Source organism: Sus scrofa, chromosome 1 (genome assembly GCF_000003025.6).
Source record: "Sus scrofa isolate TJ Tabasco breed Duroc chromosome 1, Sscrofa11.1, whole genome shotgun sequence".
Taxonomy (NCBI): Eukaryota; Metazoa; Chordata; class Mammalia; order Artiodactyla; family Suidae; genus Sus; species Sus scrofa.
This window is the reverse complement of record NC_010443.5, coordinates 256,752,770-256,766,495: the sequence shown is the minus strand read 5'-3', so window position 1 is coordinate 256,766,495 and position 13,726 is coordinate 256,752,770. Positions and strand designations below refer to the sequence as shown.

Genomic DNA, 13,726 nt, shown 5'->3' with positions numbered 1-13,726 from the left:
GGGGAAAGTCGGGGGTCTCTGCACTGCCCTCCCACCCCGCACTGCAGGCACATGCATTTCCCACCTGAACACGGAGCACATGGTCTTCTATGGTCGCTTATGTGCCTGGAGCTGGTGCAAGACCATGAGCTCCTCAAAGACACGGCCACTACCCAGCTCCCCATTTGTCTCCCAGCCACCTAGTGCAATGCTGGGCACAACCTGGCACTTAAACAAGGTATTTCTGGAACAGAACATAATCGTACTGGCAGCATGGAAAGGCAATTGGCAGGGGTTTAGAAAACCTGGGTTCTAGTCTTCCAAATCTCAGCCCCCTGGTTGGATACTTGCTTTTTTTTTTTTTTTTTTTTTTTTTTTTTTTTTCTCTTTTTTAGGGCCGCACCCCCGGCATATGGAAGATTTCCTAGGCGAGGGGTCAGATTGGAGCTGGAGCTGCCAGCCTACACCACAGCCACAGCAATGTGGGATCCGAGCCAGGTCTGTGACCTACACTATAGCTCATGGCAACAATGCTAGATCTTTAACCCAATGAACGAGGCCAGGGATGGATCCTGCATTCCCATGGATACTAGTTGGGTTCATTACCACTGAGCCACGGGGGAATTCCTACTTAGTCCTTATTAAGTAGCTTATCTTCTCTGGGCCTTAGGACTCCCAGTGGTGAAATGAGGAGGCAGAATTAGTCCCCTGATTTCTCAAAGCAATGACCATACCCCTCCCCTCATCAAAGGTAATACTATGTAACCCTTTAATAAAGAAAGCAGATCAAAGTGAAACCCCTCAGATTAAAGTTCAGGTAGGTGGTCTCATCAGGTGACTAAGACAACTGCATCCCAGCGCAATCCCTATGACCCAACAATCTCTCTCTCCCACCCTGAAGTTTTGAGCGTCCCTACAAAAAGCCTTTTTGTGGGCCTGCTTTGGGGAGAGCCATGGTCACAAAGAGTCCACCCTATGTGGCATTTGTCTCTCACAACTCACTGCTCCAAATTTAGTCTTGTGCCCCCAACTCAGGCTGTCTGATTCCCCTTCATCACTGCCTTATTAGGGGCTAAAAAAGGGCTTAGGGAGACAGAGCCAAGAACAGCCAAGAGCTGTGCTCCACTGTGTGTGCACATACGCATGGCTGTGAGCACAGGTGTGACAGCCATGCAGCTGCCACAGCGCATACATGACCACATTCATATGAGAGCAGAGGGGCACAGACAACAAAGCATAAGCCCTTGGCTCTTTTCTGGGCATTCGGGGATTTGCCTGTGAGCTCTGTCCTCTATGCTTGTCTTCATATCATATACAAAGGCTAAGGGAGGAAACCCAATGTCTCTTCCTTAGAATAAAAGGCACTGGCTTGGTAAAGGAGTAACTGGAGTAGAAGGGGAAGAATAAACTAAAAATGATTCTTTTCTATCTGGCCCCTGAAATAAACCTCCAGTCTCATCACTAGGTATTCTCTTCTCTGTACCCTTTCCTGTTGCTACATCCATGCATGTATCCTCCCATCTACCCATCCATTTGCCCAGCCATCCATCTGTCGTATTCTATTCAATCCTGTCTATTGAAAGCCTACTATGTGTTACACTTTGTGCTAAAAGGGGGGGGGGTGTAATCATGAGTCACTGTGAACCGAGTTCCCACCCCTCTAGAGGCAGACTTTATTCAAATATGTCTAGTCAGCCAATTTCCACTGTGATAAGAGCGGTGGAGGAAAGGTACATGATGCTGTTGGAGTTAAGAGTAGGAGGCTTTGACCTAATCAGAGAGCTCCATGAAGGAGTCCCCGAGGAAATGACATTCAGCTGAGATCAGGAGAGGAGTAGGCGTTCATTAGCTGGGGGTGGAGTGGGGAGGGTTTCTGGACAGAGAGAAGGACATGTGGAAAGCTCTACAGCTTAGATATTTCCCCTGTCTCTGGTATTTCTCATGCTGCTACTTCTACTAATAGTGTGTTCTGGAAAACTATTCATCCTCCACAATCCAGCTCAAACATCACGCCTCCAAAATGCCTTCCCGATAACCCCCAGATACTCTGTGCTTATGCAGCTTCATGTACCTGCTTTGGTTACAGTTCTTGGTATATCAGAATTATTCTTTAATTGTCTATGTCTTTTCCTCGACTGTGAATTTCTTATGGGCAGGGAATGTATATCATCCATTTTTATATCTTAGCAAAATGTTTGGCAGTTTGAGCAAAACTTTATCAAACATATATTCCTTAAATATTTATCTAGTGAAATGATGGCTGGCTGGGTGGATGAAGGGCAAGAAAGTAGATCTACTGAGTCAGGGAGAACATACGTACTGTTTTCACTTGACCAAGACCATCATTACTTTCAGAACCTAGGGTGGTTCTGGGCATGTAATAGGCACCCAGGAAAGCTTTGATGAACAAGTGAGTATATAACCACTTTGGACACAGCTCTGGGGAGAGGGCAGGGGGCTTAGGGGTCCCAAAACTCTTTCTCAATCTTGGCTACCTGTAGACATTCCAGGTTGATGACTCCTCCCCGGACCCAGCATTTGTGTCTCTTCTAAGCATACTTTTCAGCCCCAGACAACAGACAAACTATCAGCTCTGAGTTAAGAAGGAGACAAGGGGGCGCCTGCAAGGGCAAAGGCGATAAGCATCGTTGGCAGAGCCCAGAGCCTGACAGGTGAGGGTCTCTTAGGCCTTAGTGCTGAGTCAAAGGAGAGATCGAATTCCACTGTCACCCTGGTTGCCCAGACCCCAGACCGCCGACTCAGCAGGATGAATGCCCAGGTAATCCAAGCTTTCTCTGAAATGCTGGACTGAGCCTGAGAGATGGAAGGACGCAATGGCCTCAGGTCCCTGGCTCGGGTTTTGCTATTCCTGCTGAATCTTAGGACAGTGAGGATTCTTAAACTTTACAGTGTCCTGTGCCCTGAGAAGATGCCACAGGGGGTCCCTAGTCAATACACAGAAAGAAATGTGACCCAGGGACTGTCCTGTGACACTTATAGGCTGGGGGATGGTTCATGGGAAGGAGGTAGCCTAGTGGAGGAGGGAAATCATGGGCCTGGAAGTCAGGAGACCTGGGTTCATGCTTTGGTTCTGCATCTGTTATGCTGTGCCACCTCCAGGCCAGTCCATCCCTTCTCTGGCCCTCTTTTTCCACACTATACAGCCTGCGAGTAGGGTTAGGTCACATTAAGAGCCGTTCCAGTTTAGCATTCCATCAAATTTTAGACCTGGCTGCTGCCTTGGTGTCAGTGTCCCCTTCACCTAGAAGAGTATTCTAGTTGGGACACTTGAAGAATTTCATCAAATATGCAAACTTTTGCATTTGGAGTGGATGAGCAATAAGATCCTGCTGTATAGCACAGGGAACTGTATCTAGTCACTTGTGATGGAACATGATGGAAGATAATATGAAAAAAAAGAATGTGTATATATACATATATGTATGTATAACTGGGTCACTGTGCTGTACAGCAGAAATTGACAGAACATTGTAAATCAACTATAATAAAAAATTTTAAAAAGAATTTCAACTTTAGGAGTTCCTGTCATGGCACAGTGGTTAACGAATATGACTAGGAACGATGAGGTTGCGGGTTCAATCCCTGGCCTTGCTCAGTGGGTTAAGAATCCGGCGTTGCCGTGAGCCGTGGTGTAGGTCGCAGATGTGGCTTGCATCCCGCATTGCTGTGGCTGTGGCATAGGCCGGTGGCTACAGCTCCAATTAGAACCCTAGCCTGGGAACCTCCATATACCGTGGGAAGTGGCCCTAGAAAAGCCAAAAAAAAAAAAAAGAATTTAAACTATAATAAAACTATAATAATCAACTATAATACAACTATAAAAAATCATCTATAATAAAAAATCAACTACAATAAAAACATTTTTTTAAAAGAATTTCATCAAATATAACAAGTACAATTTCTAGAGCACAGTCTAGTCCTTTTCACCTGGATTTTCCTGAGGGAGTTCTTGGGGGACCACAGAGCTTTGAACTTCCACCTAGATGGAATGTGGGGCTTCCTTTCCATGCCAGCTGGAAAGATCTCAGTGGGCATCGGGGTACACAGAAAGTCTCTGAGTTCCATGGACAGAACCCCTTTGAACACACAGGTGACATGCCAAGCACCCTGCCCCAGCCTGTCACTGACACCCAAGGACAGAGCTCTGTAACGCCAAGTTCCAGGGAACGGCTCTACCGTGAAGTCTGGGACCTGAAGGGTCAGAGGGGCTCTTCTATCTTCAGCTTAGTGGTTGGGCTTAAGGTGCCCAAATTGCTTCTAGGGTTGAAGGATGAGTGACTGACAGATGTGTGCCGAAGGTAGTGGGCTGCCACTCATGGTCACCAGCAAAGTAGAAGTGAAAAAAAAAAAAAATTAAAAAGGAAAACCTGGCTCATGCAGTTCTGGAAAAGTTAAATGTGCCTGGCATATTATAGATGCTAAAGCAATATGGCCCCCTCCCAGCCCCTCTTACAGACACAGTACTATGTTGAACACAGGCCTTGGAGCCAGAAACACCTGGCTTAGAATCCTGACTCTGTTAGGCATTAAATGGATGTTTGAGTTGCATGTGTTGATATCTCTGTGTGTCAAGCCCATGACCTGTAAAGTGGGACTTCCTGTCCAAGAAGTCCATTAAAGGGATATTCATAACACCTAGTAGGTACAGTAGATGGTAGCCATGATTAATAGAACAACAGTAGTAATAACAGTAGGACCAGGACTAGAGACTCACCTCACAGCCTTTGACACAGTGGATCAGAGCAGGGTGAGGGTACCACTTAAGACCAGCCGTGCAGATGACTCTCTGCAGAGAGAAGGAGGAAGAGGTCAGATGGGTTTGGGGCTGGGAGGGAGCCATCTCTTTGTTGGCACTACAGTCAAGCACCTCACCTCTTCTTAGATCTTCCAGGTCCTGACTTTGGGACCTTCATTGGCATGGAGAATATGCCCAGGTACTTGCAGTGACAGGAGGCATGAGATTAAAGTCATGTTTTTGTTCACTACAGGTGTCACGATGCGGCATTTCTCTGGTAGGAGTAAGAGCTGAGGCAAAGCAGAACTGGGGGATGTAGACACGATTGGAAAGAAAATTCCTGGCTGGTGTTTGACCCACAGACAGAGCTGGGGATAAGGTGGGAGGAAGGAAGAAGCGGAGAGTGTGTGTGTGTCTGTGTGTGCGCACGTGTGTGTGCGTGCATGCATATGCATGTGTGTGGCTGCAGCAGGAAGGGGGATGGAAGAATGGTGTGGGAGAGGGTTTCCCAGAGCAGGCACTGCAGATCATGACCATTGGGCAGCACACTGAAAAAGGTAGATGTTTAGCACCGCCCTGGGTCGAATGAATCTAAATCTCTGCGGTCGGGGCCTGGGACTATGCATTTTAAAACCAAGCCTCCCACCGTGATTCTGATGCACACTACAGGGGGAGAGCAGTGAGCCTGAGGATGCAGGGATTAACTTTTGGCTCAGAACCCCGGAGATGCAGAAAACCCTCCTGTTTCCACCTGCCGCCAGGTCGTGGGGGCCAGCTACCCGCACTTCCACATCTCTGTGACTCTGTTCCTGCTGCTCTCCTTTCCAGAAAGCCCTTCCTCCTCGTATCACCTGGAGAACCCTAGTTATACCTTTCTGTTCAAGACTACCTTCCCTTGTGGTGATTTTCCCAACCCCCTCAGGCAGAGCTTATAGATATGCGTGTATGTATTTACCTATAGCCTCTCTTAATAATTAGTGGTAACAGTAGTAGTATAATGACAACTAAAATGTATTGAGCGCATTCATGTTGCTAATTACTTTATTCATTAAACTTCCCACCACCACGCAGGGAGGTGGGCATTAATCTTGTGTCATAAGGGGAATCAATTCCCCAAGCTCCAGAGCTGTTAGGAGAAGAAACCAAGATTTGAAACTAAGCAATTGTTTTGGAAATGATTTAAGGCAGCTCATAACATAAAACCCAACACGATCATTTTTTTAAGTAGATGAAAAAAGAAAGATAAACAAATCTAGGAAAATAAAACAGCATCAGGAAGGGGGCCAACCTCACAACCCTCTTTTGCCATAGATTCTTTACTTTTCATGCCAGATTACAATGATTACTTTTAAAAAATCAAATTAAAATAACCTGGAGGGAAATGCTTAGATTTGCAATGACAGGTAAGCATGTCAGGAAGCAAAGGAGGAAGTCTCTATGACTGCAGCTCACTCCACTGGCTGAGTGCCTGTTGATGAGTTTCAGCTAAGAAATGAACACTCACATAGGCCAGAATAGGGACAATCCATGTGACCTGCTCACTCCCTCCCTAAGCGCAGACCTACATGGGAGCAAAACTGTGATTAGGTTTCTCAGTAAGCTTGGAACAAAGGGAAGCTTGTGACTCCACAGTCTGGATAAGGCTGGGTTGGGTGCCTTTCTTCTCTGCCCCACAGCATCTCTGGTGCACCCTTGGGTCTTCCATGCCTAGAATGGCACCTGGTACATGGAGGACGCCCAGTAAAAACTTATAAATGAATGGACCCATCTCAAAATAGTAACGGTTGTACTAAAGGACAATTATTTTCTTTACTCATCCTTCTCTCTTTTAGAGCATCTGAAGAGCATTTACAATGCCTAGCAGAGTGTCTAATTTAGAGAAACAGTTTAGTGTAGATTGAATTAATTAAAGATCTTGGACAAACAATCTAACTCAGAGATCTGCCACCCAGTCTCATGATGTGAAATCTATTCATTGGCCCCCTACTGCCATTGTTGATACTGTCTACTTTCTCCTAAAATAAGGAGACATACAGGAAAGACTGAGCAATGACACGTGACAGACGTGGTTGCAGTTCTGACATGAAATTTCCATTCTGAAGTTAGGTACTGTGAAATGGGTACTTAAAATGTCATAGGCTCGTTGTGATTATGTGTTGAGATAAATGATGTGGAAACAGTTAACCCAGGATTAACTCCTGCAGGTTCTTGAGGGCAGGATCTGACTAGATGCCCGTCTCCCCACCCAGGTTCAGGACGGAGCACAGCAAACAAGTACATGTTGACCGAATGAAGGAACGGGAGACCTCCAGTGTCCCTTCCTTCCAGCTCAGCTACTATCTTGCGCCTCGCTTCCCAGCCGTGGGGCCCACAAGTGGGGGGAGTCACCTGCATTCAATCCCTGAGAAACTTTAACCAGACTTTTATCTCTGGGCCTGAGAGTCTGTTCCGGGCCACAATTCGGGGATGCTGGAGGGGCACTTAGGTAATGGTTCAGGTGGGAGAAAACAGGAGGGTTAGGATCCACAAGAGATTTAATGGCCATCCCTCCCCCCTGTTTATTTGGGAGCGAATTTAATTCGTCTGTAGGAAGGTCTTGGTGTGGTTGTACAAGTTTCTGTCAGTTGACGTTTACCTGACGTGATTTCAGAAAAAGGACTTTTATACTATCTGCACGAGCCTATTTACCTTTCCACGTCTTTTGGATTTTCCACTATTCCACAGGGCTGCACGCCCCACCTGTCTCACTACAGGGCCCCTCTGTCTGCAAGGAGGACCGGGAAAGGGGACCAGCAGCAGGGGCTGGAGGAAAGACGAGGCTGTTTACACCATATGTTGGGAGATCCCAGGTGGGACCCCTCAAACGTCAGCCTTGTTCCTCTGGATGCCAGTGAGAACTTTCGCCCAATCCAAGCCGTTTCAGAGTAGGTTTTCTAAGACAGCTTTCTTTCCTGCCTTGCTGCATAGGAAGAATAGACTGTCTTTTCTTTTGGCTGCAATGGCCATCGGCACCACCACCACCACCGCCATCATCATCATCATCATCATCACTATCACAGTACCACCACCAATGCCATCATCGTCATCCTTTTCCTCAGCAACACAAAGCTCCCTATTAAAGCCTATATTATGCTCTAAGCCCTGTGCTCAGAGCTTTCACCTCATGTAATTTTTTACCATAACTATGACACAGGTGCTTTTTTTCAGGTGTACAGCGAAGTGACTCAGTTATTTTTTCAGATTATATTCCATGATAGGTTATTAGATTGAATGTCATGCCCTGCCCTATACAGTAAATCCTCGCTTACCTATTTCCAACAGTAGTTTGCTTCTGTTAACCCTATATTCCTTATTGGTGTCTCCCTTCCTCTCCCTTTTGCTAAGCATAAGTCTGTTTCCTATGTCTGTTAGTCTCTTTCTGTTTTGTATATCGATTTGTTTGTATTACTTTCAGATTCTACGTAAAAGTGACATCATGGAGTATTTAGGTACGGTTTTGGACTCTGGTTTACACAAGGAGAAACTGAGGCACAGGGAAGTTCAACAACCCGCCCCAAATCATACACATTATGTCATAACAGTCCGGGATTAAAACTCACATCTATCTTATTTCCAAGTCTATAATTTGAACATGACATCCTTCAAATTTCCCTAAACCCTAAACCTGTAAGTATAAAAAAGCTTACTCTTTTGGCCCATGTAAAGACCAAGGTTAAGAAAGGCAGAGAGGCTTTGGGACAAATGTAGAGGCAGAGTGTTTAACAGCTGAAGCCCAGAGAAGACAGGCCCCAGGTGGAGCCAAAGACAGAAGAAAGTATCTTAAAAAGATCCCCTCAGCCTATGGTCCAGATCGGACCCCCTTCCTGATGTCTTCTAAGATGAGTTTTCTTTTCTCCTTGGTTTTATCTTGCTGTATGGGACCTTCTGTGAATGGATTACATCATTTATTTTTGCCTTTGGTTATCAGTTGCTGAGCTTCTGGCTTTCTTCTGGGTAAGCTCTTTAAAAGTCTAGGCCTTTTCCACTCATGGTTGAAGAATACCTACCATTCGAAGGTGCATCGTCACTGTTTAGTGAGTTGATGAACAAGTAAACAAATAGCCAAGGGCGTGAATGTATATGAGTGCACCCAGGAGTGAATGAGAAGCCCCTGGGTTCTGAACACACCTGTCTGTCTAAGGGCTTCCCCTACAGGGCACAGAGCATCTTGTATACACTGGGTAGACCAGACTCCATATTCACTCCGAACCATGCTACCTCTGGCCTTTAAGCTTTTGGCAGGCAGGGTTTTCCACACCGATACCTTCTCTTCATGGAATGAACTCTGCATCCTTTGTCTGATGTATTGTGTAGGTTTATTATTTACACTGTGTTGGGTGGTTGCCTTGCTGGACAGAATGCCTAAAAATCAGAATCAGTTATATGAACTGGGCAGTGACAACCTCTCAGAACCTCAGCTTCCTCTTCCATAAAAGGGTGGTAATATTTATCTCACTGGAGCATGGTCAACACAAAATGAAGTGGTAAATAGGGAAATGCCTCACAAAGAGTGCTGCATGTCATACAGTCAATTTTGAAGTTCTGGGACCAGGGATCCAACCTGTGCCACAGCTGTGACCTGAGCCACAGCAGGGGGCAATGTGCCTTTTCCTTAATTCTCTCTCTTCCTCCTTCACGCCCTCCTTTCCTCCCCCTTTCCCTTTCTTCTCTTCTCCTCTTTCCTCCTTCCATCTGTTTCCCAGAACCTCTGATAAAAGCCAAGATATCAGCTACCTCGAAGAATGATAAACCTCTGAGGCTGTGAGCTGCATTTTCTATTGGGAAGCTTTCTTAGCACCCTGAGCAGGGGACGTGCAGGGCAGACGGGATGTGCTCCTTGGGGGCTGATGGAAGAGAGGCTGCCCCTCTGAATCCTGGATGTCCAGCCTGGAAGAGTCTGTCTCATCCAAAGCTGCAAGCCAACGGCTTCCAGGCTGCACAGCCCACAGAACTGTTTGGTTTGGCACACAAAGTGCTTAACGAAAGTCAAAATTAGTGGCCAATATATAAAACATGAGAGGTTTCATATTTTTCAAACTCCAGCTTGCTTGTACTCAAGAAATTGAAGAAGAAATCTGGTTCTCCAGAACCCATATTTCCTCATTGTCACACTCAGGTACAGCTTCCCACTTTGGCTGCCAGTGTGTGTTTCCCACCGTTGGCCACAGTCTCCACCATTCCCTATAGTCTCTCTGGCATTGAGCCTGAGGGGTATTTCCATCTACTACTGAGAGATTGCATTGTCCTGTTTATTAGAGGAAGGTTTTTCTGTATCTCTATCACTTTCAAAGTGCATGTGTGGGAGGGGCTTTAAAGGGGGAGAATTTAAAAGAAATAAAAGGACAGGTTTAAGTGTTTGTATTTTTTTTTTCTTTTTTTGTCTTTTGTCCTTTTACGGCCACACCTGTGGCATATGGAGGTTCCCAGGCTAGGGGTCTAATCAGAGATGTAGCTGCCGGCCTACACCAGAGCCACAGCAACGCCAGATCCAAGCTGCGTATGCGACCTACACCACAGCTCACAACAACGCCGGATCCTTAACCCACTGAGCGAGGATTCGTTTCTGCTGCACCACGACAGGAACTCCAGGACAGGTTTTTTGTTTTTTTTTTTTATGAAAGTAAACTATATGCCTATCAAAAAGTTTCATCAGGTATCTACTCCAGTTACATGAAGTTCACAAAGAAGCAAAAGCAATAGAAAGTTCCCTTGTTGGTGGAGGCCTTGCCTAGGGACAAGGGAAGACCCTCTGGGGAATTGGAAAGGTCCTTACCCTGCCTTGGGTTTCAAGAGTGAAGACAAATGTACAGACTGTCAAGCCTTATGCTTAAGATTAGCATGTGAGCTTTATCTCAATAAGAAGAACTTTACATTTATAACATCTTTTTTCTCAAGTTGGGTAGTATGTTCATGGGTTTTAAGTCTTTCTGTCCACCTGATGTTCATAGAGTAAATACTGCCACTGCTCCCATTTCTATGCCTAGTTATTTCACATGCAACATGACACACTTGGCCTGGTTCATCCATTTACCCCACCTGCCTGGTTCCCATTGGTGTTTGAGACAGACTCTTGATCTAGGTCTCTCATTTCACAGATGAGGAAACTCTGGCACATACAGCAAACAGGTGCTAGGGCTTGAACTTGAGCCTTGGTCACCTGACTCAGCAACCCTAAATTCTTCAAGAGCCTCTACTGTGCGTTGGGCACTGGGCCCAACAGGGTAAATGAGATGAGCAGGGGCCTGCCTTCACAAAGGTCACAGTGCTGGTGCACCGATCATGCACGGGATCTCAGGGCTGATGTTCCACTCATTTCAGTAATCCTCATTCTCAGCACATGTGCCAACATACGTCAAGTGCTTGAAGCAAAGCCCATCACGTGGTAGGTGCCAGGGGTGGGAGGCAGCTGGCTTGTGTGGGCTCATGAACAGTGGTGAGGCAACAGTGCTGATCTCTTCAACTTGTGTTCACTGACGGCCACTTGGAAAACCAGAACTCTGCCATGCTGAGAATCTTTACACCCGAGGAATGGGCAAGTGCCACAAATTAGAGGGTAGGGTTTGGGGTTTTGGGTTTTGTTCTTTTGGATGGAGAGCCAGTTGTTAACCATTTACCATCTGGTAGGCAAGTGCAGACATTCTGCCTTTATTATTATTATCATACATCCAAACAGAGCCTGCGCAGGTAGCTGGAGTAAGCGGTAGCGTCAGACTGACCTGTGTCCATCTTCAATTCCTCTTAGGCAGGCGGCTTCTATGGCTGAGATTCCATTTCCTCCACTGGAAAACTGGAGACTAATTCCCACCTTGTAGGGCTGTGTGTTATATGTATGCATGTGGGGGTGGGGGGTGCAAATGGAGCCTGGAAACTGTCTGATCCAATACCCGACTCACAGCAGGCATCCATTACATGTCAGTTCTCACCTCTCACGTTCTTACTCTAGGGACAAAGGTGACAGTGGTTGGAGCAGAGCCTTGCCCCTGACCATCTACCTTGCACTGGGGCTCAGAGGTAAACCCTCAGATAGCAGAGGAGTGAGCCAGCGCCTGCTCTGGCCTGGCAATGCCTGTACCAGCGGCTGTTTCTGCGGCTCTCACCACACAAGGGGCAAGGGTGCAGCAGAGGCCAGCTTTTCTGCCTGATTCCTGGAAATCATCAATCTCTGCCCTTCGCCCTCCTCCCTTTTTCTACCACATTTTTTCCTCCTGGATAATGAGGCCTCCGGAGACCAGTGGAGGTCTGAACCTCGTTATGGCTCTCTCCGTAGGCCGGCATCAATAAAGGCCGGCAGACCGGGGAACTGGGTGGGGGCTGGGGTGGGCTGGCAGCGGGTGGGCGACCAAAGAGGCGGGGGGGGGGGGGGGGGCTTTGCAGGCTTTCAAATCCCTGGATTTATTTCACAGTAACTGAACTCTTTAGTGCCTGGGGCTTGCAGAGGGAAGGGTGGGAATTTACCGGGGGCAGAGGAAAGGCCTGATGGGAGACGGGTGGGGGGACTGGTCTGGGGCATAGGCTAAGAAGACGGGTCCTTGGGGGTGCAGAAGGCCTCCTGTGTCTGCTCCATGGAGTGTGGGTTGCCAGCCTTTGGTGTGTGGAGTCAGAGGAGGATAGAAGGAGGGCAGGAGGGCTGGAAGGCGTTCTCAGTCTAGATCCTGGCTCTGCTTCCTGTGTGACCTGCCCGGGTCCCTTCCCTCTCTGATCCTCAGTTTCTCCATTTGTACAATGAGGGGCATGGACTTGATCTCTAGCTTCCTTGAGCCTCTGTGTGTGCACCTGGGTGTGTACAGCACATCAGCATACCCGGGGCATTCAGTGAGAAGCGGGGTTAGGAGGGGGGAAAGGCATGCTGAGAGCAGAACACAGATGAAGGAGCACGAGGCTAGGGAAACAGGGTAGCCTCCTGGACGTGTGGGAGAGGCACGGAGAAACAGGACGAGGGAGATGGAGGCGAAGAACTTGGGTGGGAGGGGGCAGAGCAAGGTGAGAGAGGTTTTGGGAGAAGGAGGAGAGAAGCAGTGAAAAGAGAGGCAGGAAGAAGGAAATAAAGTCAGAGAGAGTGGGAGAAAGAAAAGATGAGAGGGGAGAGGAGGGGCAGAGAGCCTGGGGTGCCCAGGGGAGCAGTATGCCTCAAAATTGTGCCCTCAGCGTGTTGGGGAAACAGGACACTGGTGTCGGGTTCTGCAGGCTATCCAAGCAGGATCTGCAGGAGGTGGGCAGACGGCCAGGCCTCTCAGCACCCGGGGAAGTAAGGCTGGTGAGACGTAGCTGAGGCTCCGCCCAGCACCCCTGCCTCCATCTCTCACTTCCTCCAGGGAAAGGACCCAGTGACTAGAGCCAGGACCCGAGCGTTGGGATGGCACTGCCCTGGAGGAGAAGAGTCGGGTCCCACATCAGCTCTGGGGGCCCTGACTGATCAGGTGGCACACAGGAACGTGAGGGTGGCCAACTGGGCAATGACACTGGCTGCTGCCAAGAGGCAAGGACATAGCAGCCCGGCACCACGGGAGGAGCACAGCCCCTGGACTGAGGCTTAGGTCTGAGCCCTCACCCTAGTCCATGGCTCACTCCCGAGGTCTCAGTGTCCAGGAGCAGAGAATGCAGACAATGGCTCCTGCTGCAGAGAACCATCCGAGGTTGAAATGCAGTCTGTGTGCTAAGTGCTGGGCACACAGACATGGGGGCTTCATATCCAGTATGTATGCCTAGTTCCCCATACCACAAATTAATTGCTTTCCACCAAACAAGCCGAAGATGGAGAAAGATGCCAGAAGCCTAGGCTACGGAAGGCGGAGGGTGCCTACCTTCCAAAAGCTCATACTGGAGGGGCCAAGAGAGCCATCCTGGCAAGTAAGGACTTTCCAGTCAGACAAACACAGGCTTGAGCCCTGACTCTGCGCCTCCTACCTAGGTGTTCCTGGGGCCTCAGTTTCCTCATCTGTTAACTAGGCACAT

General features: G+C 47.9%; 1 protein-coding gene across 1 annotated transcript in view; it reads right to left on the bottom strand.

The window, feature by feature from the left end:
- PAPPA (pappalysin 1) overlaps positions 1-13,726 on the bottom strand; it is a 240,318-nt gene that overhangs the window by 18,318 nt on the left and 208,274 nt on the right. The window contains 1 exon segment of the mRNA XM_001926753.7: positions 4,715-4,786. Within this exon segment, the coding sequence (XP_001926788.5) occupies positions 4,715-4,786 (72 nt within the window).